At 44.9% G+C, this 18,044-nt stretch overlaps 1 protein-coding gene across 2 annotated transcripts in view; it reads left to right on the plus strand.

Moving 5' to 3' along the window:
• Window positions 1–395: 395 nt before the first annotated feature.
• Window positions 396–18,044, plus strand: part of SFXN1 (sideroflexin 1) — a 48,263-nt gene continuing 30,614 nt past the window's right edge. The window contains exons 1-2 of one of the 2 annotated variants that reach the window (XM_029217219.1): window positions 396–545; window positions 16,015–16,187. In XM_029217219.1, the coding sequence (XP_029073052.1) occupies window positions 16,024–16,187 (164 nt within the window). In that variant the 5' untranslated portion in view covers window positions 396–545; window positions 16,015–16,023. Of the gene's footprint in view, window positions 546–16,014; window positions 16,188–18,044 lie in introns of those variants that run through there. The other variant, XM_029217220.1, reaches the window with a different exon arrangement.

Here is an 18,044-nt window from a genome sequence, read left to right on the forward strand (position 1 = left end):
CAGCAGCCAGGATGATGATTCTTGTTTAGACATAAATCAGGTCATGGCTCTTGTACCACCTAAAATCGCCTTGTAGCCCCAGTGGTGCCAAATTCCACACTTTGGGAAACAATGGTTTGAATGAATGAATGAGAGGATGCTGACTATGTAAGACCCTGGGAATTGAGAAATGATCAAGTAAGGGGTCGGTCTCGGGGAAACCAAAATGGGAAACATGGCACGGAGCCCGCACCACGGTGAGGGTGAACTTGGGAGTTCATGATGGAGCCAGAAGCAAAAGCGCGGGCACAGAGGATCGCGCCTGGACCAGGCGGAGGCTGCTTCCAGAGCGCAGCAACTGCGATGGCGCGTCCGGGACCTCCCGCGCGCGGCCGCCGCCCAGCCCAGCCGGGCCTCTGGGCTCCGCACGGGGACGCGCTCTGAGGGCGCGCTCCGGACGGCGGCGGCGCGCAGGGCCGCCGTGGCGGGAGAAGCGCTTCCGGTGGCGTTGGAGGCGGCGCTGAGCGGGTCCCGAGAGCGGCGCGGGCTGTGGCCGGGGGGGAGCGGTGAGTCGTGGGCCGCGGGCCCGGGTGCTGTGGGTTGGAAACGCGCAGGGAGCCTGGCGGAGGGACGCGGGCTGGAGCGGGGGCGCGCTCCCGCGGGCCGGCTGCCAGGAGACACCGGGGCTGGGAGGTCAGAAGCCCCCTCGCCATGCCCGGGACTTCCCGGGCCAGGGGGTCCCTGCACCTTGGAGACCCCTGCCATCCCAATGCCTGAGCTCCCCATCTCTAGCAGCCTGACCTCCTCTGAGCTCCCCCTGAGCCCCCGCGGTGGAGTGGGTCTCCCGGCATGGGAGGGGTCTCACCCATCCACGCCCGCACACGCCCTGCCACGCTGTCCCCGCGGCCGCGTGACGAAACTTGCCACGGGGAGGACACCCAAGATGGCTGCCGCGGGGACAGGCCACGGCGGGGACTGGCGCGAGCGATTGCTAGGTGGTCCGGTGGCACCGACCCCCACGCCCCTCAAGCTCCTAGCTCCTGGCTTCTCCTCCTGGCGCAGAGGGGGCCTCGGAGATCAGAGACCACCTGGCCCCTGCCCTAGAACTCGCAGTCTAGTAGGGAAGAGAAAATGGGAAAAGGTAATGGGAACAGGAGTGATCTTGCCCGGATCTTGCATTTCCGTGCTGACCGCCTGAGCTTTCCCACTTGTCACGAACCTCTAACCTTCTCAGAATGACAGTAGACACAATGCCTACTAAGAGTTTGCAGGTGATTCAGGTCCGTCTACTTTTACATTCCTCCAGCCCCGTGAGGTACTTGGCCTCGCCTTCCTAATCCAGATGGGGAAGGAAACTGGGGCTCAGAGAGGTTGTGTAACCTGCCTAAAGTCACACAGTTGGTCATCTGTAGTCTCAGCTTACATGTTACTTCCTCAGAGATGCTCTCCCTTGGCTGTGTTGTTTGAAATTGCCCCTTCATGCACACATCCTCTGTTAGATTACCCCTGTGACTTTTTCCTTAAGAGAATTTGTCGCCAGTTGAAATTAACTGTTTACTTGCTTGTTTGATTCTCTGCTTGTGGTCAGGGCCTCTGTTTGTCTTGCTCATCTGTCTGTTTCCTGCACCAGGGAGACCCTCACTGAATATTTGTTGAGTGCCTGAATGAGAAAGCTCAGTATGAGTGACTTCAGAGCTCGGGCACTTAACCACTCCATGGGCAACTGCTTTCTGAAGCCCCATGGCATTTTGTTTTTACTTTTCTCAAAGCCATAATCTCTCTTCTGCCTCATCTTCTAGATTTTTACTTGCGTGTCTCCAGCTTTTCTCTTCCTTTGCCCATCCCCAGTTTGCTGAGCTGCTTCCATGTTCCAGGCACTGTAATAGGTGCAAGGCGGGTATACAGGTAAATAAGGAGACTTTGCAGCTCTTGTGGTGCTGAACTTGCCATGTAAGAGCTGTAAGCTGAGAGGGAAATCTGGGAGGATGAGTGGAGGCTCCACCAGGAGGTTCTGGGACCTCAAGCAGCTCCTTTCTCCCCTCAGGACTGCAGTTGTCTAGTTTGCAAAAAATGATGGTGTTTGGGGAGGAGGATATATCGGTTTCTATCCAGCTCTAACATATGATTGCTTTAAGTATGTATTCAAGGGTTTGCTTGAGCAGGCAAGCATTTAAGTCCCATGGGCTTTCAGGAAAGGGATATCTGTGGTTGCAGTTGTCAGAGAAGAAGCTGTATAGCAAGGGGTAGATGTAATTCAGGATCAGGAAAATATTTAGAATGCTTTTAATATTCGGTAAAAGTTTTATGAAATCCCATGTGGATGAGTATAGAAAGATGTTGTCAGAGGGAGGGGACCGCTTCCCCCTCCTCACTTCCTGCAGAGGAAGCTGAGAAGACAACCAGAGCAGCAGTGATCCTTAGAGCAGATCCATCATACAACTTCTTTGCTCTCTGATGCTTTAGAATGAAATACGGCATCTGCATCCTACTAAGCAAGCCGTGGTTAGATGCATTCGGTTGGAGTATAATTGTGAATAGAACCAACCTTTTGTTTGAGGTTAAATGTAAGAAATCAGCACTGAGTCATTTTTTTAAAAGGCTGACTCTTGCCTAGACAGTGAAAAATTATTGTCAGAATACATATCAAACCTATACTTAATTATACAAAGTTATTAAGTTTTTAGTTAACTGCTATTACTTTGTGAAATATTTTCATACACAGCATATATAATCTGTTACTTGATTCTTTAAAGTAGGTGGGAAAATACTCAACTGAATATGTCCAAAATACTACAGTTCGGGAGTACTTTATTATTTTTACAGGCTGATACCACCGTCTCAAGTAAAAACTAATAGAATTTTGTTTAAGAAATGGATAAGAACGTCACTCATCATAAGAAATTGATTAGGAAACCCTAAGTTGATCTTGAGGTTCACCAGAGTATGGACAATGATTGTATTATTACCTGGGTGTTTTAAAGTTCATAGAAGAATGGGATCTGCCATGTGGATGGGGAGTGGAGGCAGGGAGTATGGTGGCAGGGAGACAGACAGAAGGCAGTCATTCCCCATGGCTTCCTGATTCTACTACACAGGCCCCATGTCTCCATGCAGACCTGTCCCTGGAATAGAGGAGGGTATGCAACAGAAAACCATTGCTGAGTGGAAATGCCCTTTGAAAGAACCTGCTTCTTAGCACAGGATTCAACTTTCTGATCTATAATTTTTTTTTTTTTTTTGCGGTACGCGGGCCGCTCACTGTTGTGGCCTCTCCCGTTGCGGGGCACAGGCTCCGGACGCGCAGGCTCAGCGGCCATGGCTCACGGGCCCAGCCGCTCCGCGGCATGTGGGATCTTCCCAGACCGGGGCACGAACCCGTGTCCCCTGCATCGGCAGGCGGACTCTCAACCACTGCTCCACCAGGGAAGCCCCTCTGATCTATAATTTGATCTCTTGTGTGGCCATGCCCATGAGAAAGAAATGCTGTGTGTGGACGACCATCACAAAGCCAAATTAGGAAATGTGTGCCTTCAATGAATGTGATTGCCCTTGCCAGACACATCACTTCTGGCCCCACAAGGGTCAGAAGTGGGGTATAAAGTCAGGCCGGACTGCCTTCTTGGGCATGGCACTTGATTTCTCTGAGTAACTCTGCAAAGTAGGGGGAAATTTCTTAGCTGAAGTGAGAATTTAGCAGTCTAGTAACGCATGGAACACCCTGTGTCTGGCACACAATGGATGCTCAGCCACGTCCCCCTATAGTGACTTTGATAGGGTATATCGCACCTCTCTGGCCCTAACTAAATAAACCAAGAGCAACCAGACTCTTTTTCAACTCTTTCAAATGCAGTAAACAACTGCATTATATTAGTTAAAACATAACTAACAATAAGTTTCCAGTTTAATAATTTAATTATCGTTGTTAATCTTTAGCCAGGGTTAAAGGTCTTTCTTACCAAGTCCCTGAGAAAGCCCATTCCCTGCTAGTTTGTTTTCTGTGAAGTTTTGGAAAATTCTTCTTTTTTTCCAGTAGTTAAGCATTTTCTTGGCATGTAGCTAAACATTTTCTTGGCATGTAGCTAAAAGTTTGAAATAAAGCTTATCTCAGAGAAAATCATTTTTCTTAGGCATCATCTTCAGGAAGCCAAGTGCCATTCCATTCCCCACCCTCCCCCCACCACCAACCCCACCAATACTACCAGCCACTGTGTTTCTGTGCAGGACTTGAGCCAATGAGGGCAGGAGATTCCTTGCTTGGAGAATGACATGTTAGCAATGACCCTACCTTTGTTTAGCCCTTTACACTTAATAAAGGTCAATAAAGCCCTCTTGCACACCTCAGTTTCCTAATTCTTCCAACTGTGTCAGCCAACTCTCATCTCCATCTTACAGATGAGAAAATTGAGGTTCAGAGAGGTGAGATGACTTACGCAGTGACATGCTTAGAAAGGAAGAGACAGAGTCAGGACTCTAATCCAGATTGCAGTGGTTCAAGTCCAGTTCTCAATTCCGTGGGTTGTCAGGGTAGGTACTCAGCAGACCAGGCTACAGGGCAGGGAGCCTTCCTCGACAGGACCCAGCCAGCAACCAGCCTGAGTGGCCATGGAGTCATCTAAATATTTATATTGCCCCTGAAAGAGGGTAAGAATCTTCCCTTAACTGGTAGGGCATTTGGTTATTTATCTATAAGTTTTATATCCTTTCCCACGTAGTGTTTCCCAAACTTAGCTGATCATAGGATACCCCTGGTGTATTTCTTAAGGATCACCTTCCTAGGCTCCACCCCCGCTTTACTGAATCAAGAAAGCTGCTTTCCAGGTCAGAACCACCTCCCCAGGGAGCAGGGGTTCCGGAGCCAGGTAATAAAACGTCACACTCTGGCAGCACCGCTTCCTTGTAACCAAACCCTTATGAGGGTTAGATGGGGTAATATAAGGAGGGCTCTTAGGATACGTGGTTGTTAAACATTAGTGTTATTATTAAGCAGCATCCTAATTTTGCTGATAAAGATGCAGAAACTTGGGGCAGTGGGATAATGTGTACAAGGTCACAGAGTCGTCGGTGGAGCTGGCATTGGAACTCAGGTCTGTTGCCTCCACAAGCATAAGCCCCTAACCACTACACACCCCTTCCCTCATCACCTCCATCGGAGGATTCCAGGTTACAGGGCAGTTAGGGAGGTGCGGCTTGGAGCCAGAAATTCAAGTTCCACTAACCAACTGGTTCAGTAAAGTTATTTGGCAATGAAACTGATCACCGTTGTCTAATTGGAGCAGACTGTTTACCAGCCATGAAGGCATGTATGTGGTGGGAAGTGGTCCTGGGCCTCTGAGTCAGGGGGTGGTCCTCGCCCTTGCATAGCTGTGCACTGACTGTGTAACATCTAACCTAAAAGGGAGACAGTATTGCCCTCCCAGAATTGGTGATGAAGGTTGTGATGTAACTTAAATAATGACTTGAAAAAAGATGGAGTTAAGTACCATTTCCAGTAGGCCTATAATGTGTAATACAGTATTATGACTAGAGAATCTTGGTCATGGCACTCATTTTTACTTTAAAAGCTTATAAATTCTGTGACTGAGTTATTGTGGATGTTAAACCAGGTTTACTTCACTGAAATAATATATATTTTTGAAAAGTGTATACAGATTTGGATACGAGAATCATTCGTATCACAGTCTTCAATAAGGTTTACCCAGGTTAGTAATCTGATAACTCAGTTGAAGACTGCATGGACAGAGGTGGGTGATGTCCACCCGTAATCAGCTCTATATGAGAAGGGTGTCTATAAGTACATTTGGGGAAATTTAGGCTGTATTCATTAGAATGTGTTTGCCTTTCAGTTTATTTACCGCATGTTGGGTCTTTCCAAATCCAGGGCCAAGCCAGTGCTGGGTATAGGAGAGGCCTTCAGTGCATATTGAATGTATATATTAATTTTGTTTATGAATGAACGAATAAAGAAAACTTGGAGAAATTCATTTTGATGAGTTTTGATGAGGCTTCATGATACTATATTTACCCAAAACCCCTTAGCCAAGAGATTGAATTTTAGCAGGATTTTTTTTCCAAGAGATTATTTCTATCCCCTTTGAGGGGTTAATTAATGTATTAACGTATATAATCTGTAAAATAATATCTTTAGGAATGACTCATTTAAATGCAATCTAATGCTATAATTATTAATGGCCCCAGATAGCTGTCATTCTTAGTTTATTGATTTTGTCTTTAGGTAACAAAGCCTTAACTTTATTTCTTAGCGTAAGTGATGTCAGTCACTACAGAAGTTTTTTTGAATCCCACTTTTTTTCTCATACAAAGAAATATTTTCATACCTTTACAATCCAAATTTTTCTTTGAAATCATTCATTTAAAAAAAAGATTCTTAAGTCAGAATTAACACCTCAGTTGGTCAAGTGTCAAAAAGCAACATTATAGGGTATTCCTGGTGGCGCAGTGGTTGAGAGTCCGCCTGCCGATGCAGGGGACTCGGGTTTGTGCCGCGGTCTGGGAAGATCCCACATGCGCAGAGCGGCTGGGTCCGTGAGCCATGGCCTCTGGGCCTGTGCGTCCGGAGCCTGTGCTCCACGGCGGGGGAGGCCGTGGCTGTGGGAGGCCCGCCTACCGGAAAAAAAAAAAAAAAAAAAAAAAAGCAACATTATAACTATTTAAATATGCAGAGACCTCCTTTCACAGGTTGGTTCCTGTTAACGCCCCTGTTCCAGAATCTTCCAGCCTCCTTTGCTTCTCTACACCCCCTATTCCTTCATGTCTTCAGGTCGTGGAAACTGAGTTTGTTGAACATCAGAAATCTACTGATATGGTTATGTGTAAACCATAACATTCCACAGTTGACCATCTGCAGCTATTCAGTCAGCTGGTCACTGGTTAGTAAATTTCTCCTTGGGAAGCCCTTCACTTAATCAATCTGTAGCTGTGATGTTTCCACCTTTCCTGTCTCTCCTTCTATAGCCTCTCTAAATTTCTGAAGATATTTCCGCCCTTCTGCATAACTGTCAAAGCCTCAGATAGACGTGGCAGAGAGAAGATCCTCCCACTGATGTCTTCTGAGTCCGTCCATGGCGTCTTTCACTTGCATGGCTTGTTGTAAAGCTGATACACTTGCACTTCCTTGAACACATTGTTTGGTGTCCCGTGCAGTCTGTCCCTTGGAGGTGTGGCATTTTCCCTTATCCCTGCCACCCCTGAAACTGGACGATATATACATATATGTATGTGTATATACATATATATACCTTGTTCTCTGAAACTTTCTTTTGAGCCATTGTGGCTTTGCAATCGTCCGCCTGGTCCCCAGTATCATTGCTAGGGCTGTACAGCAGGATGACTTACCCAGTCTACTTTGCAGAAATTTTTAGCTGAGAAGCACTTGTTCTAAACTGTCACCATACATTGTCATGAAATACTGTCAGAACTGCGTGGTCAGTGGTGCTTAAGAACTCTCTGGAAAGGTATCTGATCTGATCTTTAACCAATGTCAACCTTGGTGAGGAGACAGAGAGGAAAGTCCAGGAACCACAAGTTCAGGGATGGCTGTGCTCTTCATGCATAAACCAGACAGTGGGGAAACCAAATCCATTTCTTCCCCTACCACCCCTGGGACTTCGCTTCCTTCCCACGAAGGTGCCCGCGGTGGCCCCAGCCCCTGGCCCACTGCTTGGTACCGAGTTTGTGGGGTGGATGACCCCAAAGCGCAGACCCCGGCAGCCGGTGGGCGTCCTGGCTGCTGCAGGTTGCCGACCAAGTGACCAGCCCACCAAGCCCTGGCGATGAGGCAGGTAGGAAGGTGATGTACCCCAGGGACCCCCGCATAGCAACCAAGGCCATGGGGGTGCCTTGGCCCCGGAGGCCGCTACTGGGTCAGGAGCCCCAGCCGTGGCCCCCTGCCTCTTGGCCGGATGTGCAGAGCTGCTCCCAGGGCCACAACTGGAGGGAGACCAGTGATCCAGGGCAGCAGCGCCTGGATGCACTGGGTTTTTAGTGCAAAATAAGAAATAATTTTTTTGAAAACTGGACCCCTAATTATAGAAACTGGTTATTTTTTTAGAGTGGGAAAAAAGTGAAAACTGTTCCTGGGCTTGAAGGTTGGTGTGTGAAAATGCTTGTCTAATTGGAACATGGGAGTCCTAGTCAATAATTAAAATTTTATCTGGTTTGAGATCAGCTGTCTTTGTAAGAATGTTCATATGGTATTCCTGATTAGCCTTATGGTTCTGAAATTGGTGGGGGCAGGACAGGCTCTCAAGTCTAGTTGGTATTACTTATGCCAGTATAGAGTTCTACTAAAATCCTTTTTTTTTTTTTTTTTTTGTGGTACACGGGCCTCTCCCTGTTGTGACCTCTCCCATTGTGGAGCACAGGCTCCGGACGTGCAGGCTCAGCGGCCATGGCTCATGGGCCCAGCTGCTCCGCGGCATGTGGGATCTTCCCAGACCGGGGCACGAACCCGTGTCCCCTGCATCGGCAGGTGGACTCTCAACCACTGCGCCACCAGGGAAGCCCATAAAATCCTTTTAAAAATTTTTTATTTATTTATTTTTATTGAAGTATAGTTGATTTACAATGTTGTATTAGTTTCAGGTGTACAGTAAAGTGATTCAGAGATATATATATATATATATATATATATATATATATGTTCTTTTTCAGATTCTTTTCCCATATAGGTTATCACAAAATACCAAGTATAGTTCCCTGTGCTGTACACACAGGGAACTATAGGTGTAGGTCCTTGTTGTTTATTTTATATATAGTAGTGTATATATGGTACTCCCAAACTCCTAATTTATCCCTCCGTCGCCCCCCCCCTTTCCCCTTTGGTAACCGTAAGTTTGTTTTCTAAATGAACTTATGTACAAAATAAAATCCTTTTAAGTAGGGAAAAAGAGTGCTGAATTAGTAGCCTATTGCTATTTAGCATATTACCACAAATGTACCTTAAAACAAAACAACTATGTATTAGCTTACTGTTCTGGCGGCAGAAGCCTAAAATGGTTCTGTATTGCTTCTGGAGGCTCCAAGGGAGAATCTGTTTCCCTGCTGTTTCCAGCTTCCAGAAGCTGTGCACCTGCCTTGGCTCGTGGCCCTGCATCACTCCAAGCTCTGCTGGTCCCTTGTCACATCTACTTCTCTGATTCTGCCTCTCCTGCCTGCCTCTTTCTCTTATAAGGACCCTTGTGATTATCAGGCCCCCCTAAATAATCCAAGGTGGTTTCCTAGTCTCAAGAGCCTTAACTTAATCATACCAGCAACCACCTTTGCCGCGTAAGGTAATCGATTCAGGTCCTGTGGCGGTTGGGAGGTGGACATCTTTGGGCGGGCACGATTCTGCCCACCCCAGGTCTATACGAAGTGGATCAGTATAAGCGTTCAGTGTTGGGGTTTTGGTGGGCTTGGCCTGTAGTCTGATGATAAGCCTGCTTCCTCCCTTGCCGGGAGATAAGGGGGTAGCTGTGAGTGACATCTCAGAATCTTACTTTCCTCTTCTGTGAAATGTGCACAGTATGCGTAAAGCACAGCGTTGCAAAAACTGACATAGACTCTTCTGCCACTGGCGCACAGTAGGGGCTTGCACTCTTAGGCGAGCATCCAGCCCAGTTCCTTGTATGTAATAGAAACGCCGAAAATGTGGGGTTTCCTTTCCCCATCTATCTCCTTTTTCTTTGCCTTTTTAAGAAGCGACTTTGTACACACTACTCTATATAAAATAGATAAATAACAAGGTCCTACTGTATAGTACAGGGAACTGTATTCTGTATCTTATAATAACCTATAATGGAAAAGAATCTGAAAAAGAATACAGACACACGTACACACACACACACACATACGCATATACTTACATACATAGGTATGTGTGTATATATATATATCTGAATCACTTTGCTTTACACCAGAAACTAACGCAACATTGTAAATCAACTGTACTTCAATTAAAAACAAAAAAGAGACTTTGTGAGGCCTCCACAGCATTCTTCTCACATATACTATGGAGGCTCCAGAGGGTTAGCGAAGCTTCGTGGTGTGAGTAAAGCTGTTTTTATTTAAAGGAAAAAAGGAGGGCTTCAAAGATACCAATTCTGTGCAGACATTAATTGCTGTACTTTGGCGGGGGGGGGGGGGGGAATAGCTAAAAGAGAGTAATAGAGTAGAAAGAGTAAACTGGTTGACCAGTGCTCAGGAGTTCAGTCTGGCTTTGCATCCTCGCCCACTTCCTTCTGCCACCATCACCAGGAGCACACCCTGGACAAGTTATTTCCCCCTCTGTGCCTCTGTTTCCTACATGATGAGAACATTGGGTGGATTATTTTTAAGATCCTCTCCAGCTCTTATGCAATAGAACATCTTTATTTTATGAAGCACCATGTTGTAAAACCAGATCATGGTTTCAACAGCTTGACCTGAAGTTTGCCCTATATTTAACAAATTGGAGATGGTTTGTTATTAAGAACTAGAATTCTATGGAAGCTACATTTTAATTTTTTGTTCGTGCTATTGTTATATATATTAAGTGTGAAGGGGAAATAGTGAGAATTATACTTTAAAAGGAAGATATATTGCTTGGTACTCAATTTTATGAGCAACAATCAGTATCAGATATCCACTGGGAAGCATTGCAGATTGCTCAGGCCTGGGGGGAGGCATAGGCAGCACAGAGAAAGATGCAGGGAAGGAAACAGCTCCCAGCTTCATGTAGAGTCACAGCCTGGTGCCCAGAGAGCTGGAGGTCCAGACCCAGAGCGCCTGCAGAATCACATGCCCAGCCTTAGGTAAGACCTCCTAGGTCTGAATCTCTAGAAGGGCGATAGTATTTGTCTTTTTCAGAAGCTCTCCGGGTGATTTCAATGCGTTCTGTTGGTGAGGAACCACCAGTCTGTGCCGGTGGCCTTGCAGGAATAAACAGTGCCCCGAAGAGGGGGCGTTTAATGTGCTGTGCATTCACTCCCTACTTGCCATCACCATTGCTAAGAATTTTTAGAATTTGCCAAGATAACCATCTCTGTAGCGTTCCCATTCCGTAGATGGCCCTTCAGGAGTTGTATCCCCCTCTTCACTAGCCCAAGATGGGAGTAACCAACTACCAAGGTGTTCTTCCTTTTGGCCGATGGGACTACAGGTAGACTCACTTCACCTGTCCTCCAGGACACCACGCTCTGCCAAGTTCCTACCCACTGGTCACTCTTTCTCAGCCTCCTTTGCTATAACTTAGTCTTTCCTGACCTCTTAACATTGGAGATCTTGGATCTCTTCTCTGTTTACGTCCACATGCCTGTCGCTCTCCCACTGCATGAGTTTCAGTCGTCTCTGCTCACAGATGAAGATCTGCAGACTAAATCTCTCCTCTGAACTCTGGACTCTCGTATGCAACCGCCTCCTGGACATCTTCACTTAGAAGTCCCCTAGGCGTCACAAACTCCATCCATCCAAACCTGAACTTGCTGTTTGATCCCTGACGCCTGCTTCTCCTCCAGTCAAACATCTTAGGAGTCATGCCTTTTCTTTCTCTCACACCCCACATCCAAGATTTCAGGAAATCCTGTTGGCTCCATCAACACAATGTCTAGAACGTCAGCACTTCTTGCCCCTCCTTGCTACCACCTGCACCACCATCAGCCCTCTCCTGGATGCCTGCAGGAGCTTTACAATTGCTCTTCCTGCATCCACTCTTATAGCCCCACTGCATTCTCCACACAGCAGCCAGAGACATCCTTTTCAGTTGTAAGTCCTCTGATTGGAACCCACCAATGACTCCCATTTCCCTCTGGGTAAAATGCAAAGGCCTCACGGTGGCCACGAGGCGCCAAACAGTGTGATTCCAACTAAACCCCTCCCCATACCTCTCTGACCCCTCATCTCCTGTCTCCCTCCCTCTTCCTCTCTCCACCCCAGTTGCATGCCTTCTTGCTGTTCTTTGAAGACACCTGCTTCAGGGCCTTTGCAGTGTCTGTTCCTTCTCCCTGGTATGCTGCTCCCCTAGATACGCACGTGATTCAGTTCCTCACTTTTTTTTTTTTTGCGGTGCGTGGGCCTCTCACTGTTGCGGCCTATCCCGTTGTGGAGCACAGGCTCCGGACACACAGGCTCAGCGGCCATGGCTCACGGGGCTAGCCGCTCCGCGGCATGTGGGATCTTCCCAGACCGGGGCACGAACCAGTGTCCCCTGCATCGGCAGGTGGACTCTCAACCACTGCGCCACCAGGGAAGCCCTCCTCACTTCTTTTTGATCTCGCTCCATGGTTATTTTTTCCATGAGGCCTACCCCGGCTGCCCTGTTTAAAAATGCAGTCTGTCCTCATGATGCTTCCCATTGTGATTCTTCCCCAAACCATTTATTACCTACTAATACGGTGGATACTTGGCTTACCTTGTTTATTGTCTGTCTACCCTTCCATTGCCAACACCCAACATCGGCTCCACCAAGGCAGGAATTTTTGTCCTTTGTTCACTGATTTAGCCCCAGAATCTGTCACGTGGTGGGTGCCCAGTCAGTGAACACTAAAGGTAGGAGCACTTTCTAGACCTTAAAGAAAAAACAAAGCTAAAAGTTTTGTCCTGGTCAGAATTTCATCTGTTCTGTATTTAGTATGTGATCTACTTGAGGGTAAGAATTATACCTTCTAGTGGTCCATTCAAAAACAGAAGTGAGTTAGACCAGATTATCTGTCTTTTCTAGTTACATGATTATATGTAGCATTTATTTGGTGACGTTTAAGTATAGAAACAAATTGTGATCTATACGCCTAAGTGTAAATTCAAATTATGACCCTTGGATGAGGCCAGTGTCCTCATATTGGGGAAAATACAGAAATTGGGGGTAAGCATTTAGGAACTTTCATAACAATATGATAGAGTTCTAGTATATCTGCTGAACCTAATAATAAAAATGGGGGCTTTTATATGTGTCCCACTTTTTATTTCATTTTTTCAAAATTTATTTTTAATATAGTTTACAAAAGTATTGGTTCATGATGGGACCGGAAATTAGAACAAAGCAGGTCCTTCACCGCACATAGGTGAAGAGGCACTAATCAAATGGATGCTGGGGCTGACTTAGGAAGCTGGAGTAAAAAAAAAAAAGCTTGAAACCTTCTGGACCTTTATGAATCGTCTCATAGATCTTCAGATTGTCCTCTCCTATAGCGATTTTCAACTTTTTTCTTTTTTGCTTTTTCTTCCCACCCGCCCCCCAAGCATTAGAACCCTCCCTTTAAATGATCATTGCCATAAAACCCAGATGTAGAGAGCAGATGAAAGCAGACCTGCTCTAGTTGACTATAAACTCAGGGGCTCAGAACCCACCTGCTTGAATCCCCTCCACTCCCTGCAGGTCACTAACATGCCTCAGCAGAGCCCTAGGTCCCTGCACACAAGTCTGAAAACTGTTCTCCTGGGTGTGAATTAGAGTTTTTGTTTTACTTTTTGTATGTTTTATAAATAATACATTTGATACATTCTTATTCAAAATTGAGACATTTCTTCATACAATGACACAGCTCTTTGAAGTGAAAATTATATCCTTACGTCCCTGGACTTGACGTTCATGACTTAGAGGTGTCCTAATTTGAAATTTAGACACTTCTCTTATCATAGCCCAGCTGACTGAAAACCAGCAGGGACAAACCTTAGTTAAACAAAGTCATGTGTATTTCAATGAGGGAGACCACGCACTGGAGGAACTGGGAGTGTCTCACCAACAAAGGAAAAGTTAGGTCTTTCAGAGCATCTTGGAGAATGGTGGAACTTAGGGAAGTTTAATGAAGCAATATTTTGATTGGCTCAAAGCAGGGCTGGGTGTAAAGATCTGAACTGTGAAGTAGCCCATGACCTGGAAACTACAAAGTTTCCTTGGAAACTACAGAGTTAAGAAAAACATGGAAGGGACTTCCCTGGTGGCGCAGTGGTTAAGAATACTCCTACCAATGCAGGGGACACAAGTTCAAGCCCTGGTCCGGGAAGATCCCACATGCTGTGGAGCAACTAAGCCTGTGCGCCACAACTACTGAGCCTGTGCTTTAGAGCCCACAAGGCACTACTGCTGAGCCTGCCATCCACAACTACTGAAGCCCATGCACGTAGAACCCGTGCTCCGCAACAAAGAGAAGCCACCGCAATGAGAAGCCCACGCACCACAAGGAAGGGAAGCCCCCACTCACCACAACTAGAGAAAGCCCGCGTGCAGCAATGAAAACCCAACGCAGCCAAAAAAATAATAATAATAAATTAATTTTTTAAACAAAGAAAAAAGACATGGAATGTTGTGTCCAGAAACTCCCTAATCTGAAACTTTGCATCTGGGCTGGAAATCCAGGCTCCTTTTCTGTGTCAAAGTGGGATGATTCATTTCTTCCTAGTATGATTTCAAACAGCAAAGTTTCTGACAGTCTGTGATTGTGGAGAACAAGGTTTCTCAATGAGATAAGAAAGCAGTGGTCACCCAAAGAAGGGGGTTGTTAGGACACCTTTTAGCTTCAGTGTGACCTTGGGAGAAATATGGTTTCCTGTCAGCTTTGCAGCTGACTTTATCTGTGTTTGTCATCCCAGCCTGCTTTATGAATAATGGGGCTGATTTTTACTTTCTTACTCTCAACTGACCAGCTGTTTTACATATACTAGATTCCTCACATCTCTGGGCCTAACATGCTTGATTTTGATCCAGTGGGCCGTGAAATGTGTTAATTTGAGATTCTGATAAAGTTCAAATGACAGGCGTCAGCACCTGACATCTTTAACAGACCTATGATCTAGTGAAGCACTGAAAAATAACTTAATGAAAAATACCTGGAAAAGAAAGCCACTATAAGAACCAGTATTAGAAATATAGAAAGAGGAAAGAGGTATGAGAAAGCAATGGTTTGAAGCCTTAATAGTGATAAGATCTTTTGACCTGCTAATATCACATAGAGAGATCTAGTTTAAGGAAGTCACCAGTTATGAGGGAAAAAATTAATAGACAAGGATACAGCATTATTTTTCATGGTGAAAAACTGAAAATAACATAAAGGTTGAAGGTGTTGCTAAATACCTGAAATGAATATTTAGTGCCATAGGGAGTGCTCGTGAAATAAGTACAGCAGGAAACAATCAGGATGTTAAAATGTAGAGTATGATATCAACTTTATTTTTTTTGTTAGAGGATAATAATATGTATAGAAAATGTCTGCAAGGAAATATATCAAAACATCAACAATGGTTATTTCAGCATGGCTAAATTATAGCAGATTTTGTTTCTTTATTCTTTATTTTCTACAATAAGCTTATATTATTCAAAATACTGCAATAAGCATGTATTACAGCAATACAAAGCAGCTCTAAAAATAGGCATATATTACTCAGCGAAAGAAACTAGTTACTTTAGAAAGAAGTAATGGTTCTTAGCCAGAAAATAAGTAGTTTATGAGGAAAATAGTATGCTCTATGTTATTACTGTTTATGGGGTTGCCAAAATGTGTTTTTCCCACTATGACTCTGTTAGATTGAGGAGAATAATTTTTCATTTTTGATTGTGGTCTATACGCTGAATAAGGCTGAATGAATCTGAATCTTCTTTTAATTCTAGAATTTTTAGCATGTAAGCCTTTTTGCATAATTAGTCACTTCTACTTGTAGGGAGAACAAATTTAGTAAACCAGAATGCCGCAGTAGTTTGATGTTGGTTCTTTCATCCAGAAAAAGTGTTTCAGACTTCAGACACTATTATTGTTGACGTTATTTTTAACTTTTTATATTTTTATTTTTTTCTGAAGAATAGATTTCCAAAGTAAGGGATGATGAAATACTATGTCCTTATAAAAAGAACTATGTGGGAAATCATTGAAATTTGATTAAGATAAATTGAGATTTACAGACAAATTTAGCTTTGGATTTAAATAGCCTTTCTGCCATTTGTAGCAAAATTATTTTCATAAATAGGAATGTACATAACTCTTTATTTGAAGATTAGTGTGACTACAAAGTTTCTAAATGTGTAGTGACTTTGTAAGTCTTAACTAGGCCTGTCCTTTTGACCCTCTACAGTCCAGGACAATGTCTGGAGAACTTCCACCAAACATTAACATCAAGGAACCTCGATGGGATCAAAGCACTTTCATTGGACGAGCCAATCATTTCTTCACTGTAACTGATCCCAGGAATATTCTGTTAACCAACAAACAACTAGAGGATGCAAGGAAAGTAGTGCATGATTACAGGTAACATTAACAAGTATGCTTTGGGGCTTAATATATTAACAGATCACCATGTTAGCCTATTGTCTTTAAACCTTCCCTTAGTGATTTTTCAACATTTTTTTTGCAATTGATTCCTTTTTATAAAAAATATACATATATAAGAAATAGGAAGACGTGTTTCATTCCCCATTGTTGACACTTAACACAGATATCCAGGGTTCGTAGTAACCTGAAAATAAGCCAGCCATCCCTCCAACTCATAGGTGCCAATCCGTGAGGTCCCCTTTCTAGAGCCCTGCCTTCTGCTCGACAATACAACCACACCTGCATCCACAACTTTCTGTCTCCAGATAGAGGCTGCATCTTACAAAAAGCAAGTCGTCAAGAATTAGGGTAGGTTGTTCGCTTCTTCTCAGATTAAGCCCCAGTGAATAAACCCCACATATAGTAGCTCAGATGGGAAGGATGCTGGTGGCACAGTTTGTAGGTTTGGGATGGACTCCGTCAGTTCAAAAAGCCAGGCATGAGGTGAGAGAAGAGACATGCTCTAAGGCAATGGTCACAACTTTCTTTTTTTTTTTAATTTATTTAATATTTTAATACAATTTTTAAAGGTTACACTCCATTTACAGTTACTACAAAATATTGGCTATATTCCCCGTGTTGTACAATACATCCTTGAGCCTATCTTACATCCAATAGTTTGTACTTTCCACTCCCCCACCCCTATGTTGCCCCGCCACACTATAACCGCTAGTTTGTTCTCTATATCTGTGAGCCTGCATCTTTTTTTTTTTTTTTTTTTTTGCGGTACGCGGGCCTCTCACTGTTGTGGCCTCTCCCATTACGGAGCACAGGCTCCGGACGCGCAGGCTCAGTGGCCATGGCTCACGGGCACGTGGGATCTTCCCGGACCGGGGCATGAACCCGTGTCCCCTGCATCGGCAGGCGGACTCTCAACCACTGCGCCACCAGGGAAGCCTGAGCCTGTGTCTTTTTTGTTACATTTTCTAGTTTGTTGTATATGTATGCGTATGTTCCACATATAAGTGATATCATACAGTATTTGTCTTTCTTTGTCTGACTTATTTCACTTAGCATAATGCCCTCCAAGTCCATCCATGTTGCTGCAAATGGCAGAATTTCATTCTTTTTTATGGCTGAGTGATATTCCAGTGTGTGTGTGTGTGTGTGTGTGTGTGTGCGCGCGCGCCACATCTTCTTTAGCCATTCATCTGTTGATGGACATGCAGCTTTCTTGATAGAAGACCACATAAGAAATATTTCAGCCTTCGTGGACTACAGAGGATTTCTGTCTTATTCTAAATGTTCTGCCTAGTCTTCTTAGTGTCTTGGGGGTTTGCTTGCTTGTTTGTTTGTTTTCTAGGGCTTTTTGTTTGTTTGGTTGTTTTACAACCCTTTAAAAGATGTAAAAATCACTCTTAGCTGGCCAGCCATACAGGCCACAGACAGTAGTTTGCTGACTCCTGCTCTCAGGGAAAGTCAGCCAGAAGCTGAGAATTGGATTAGGGGGAGCTGTGAGCCTAAACATGCCAAGGATAATCCATGCAAGGTACGTATTTGACTGTCACATGGGTAGTCAGTGAGGCCACCAAGGGCGGTCTATAAACTTTGATACCGAACACTGAGTCTGGCCAGGTCTTAGCATGTGCAGCCGTGCAGAAAGAGGGCTCCCTGGGAAGCAGAACATCCTGGAGCCCTACGAGCAAGCCCTGAGGAACGAGGCAGAGGAAGACGGCAGAAGCGCATTCCAGAATTCCGGCAAGTCAATGTTCCATGATTCTGGAACAAAAGCCATAAAAAGAGGAGAGGTGGAGATGTAAAGACAGCTAGAGGAGTTGAAAAGAAGCCATAAAA

Source organism: Monodon monoceros, unplaced genomic scaffold (genome assembly GCF_005190385.1).
Source record: "Monodon monoceros isolate NGI ecotype Baffin Bay Population unplaced genomic scaffold, NGI_Narwhal_1 Super_Scaffold_12, whole genome shotgun sequence".
Taxonomy (NCBI): Eukaryota; Metazoa; Chordata; class Mammalia; order Artiodactyla; family Monodontidae; genus Monodon; species Monodon monoceros.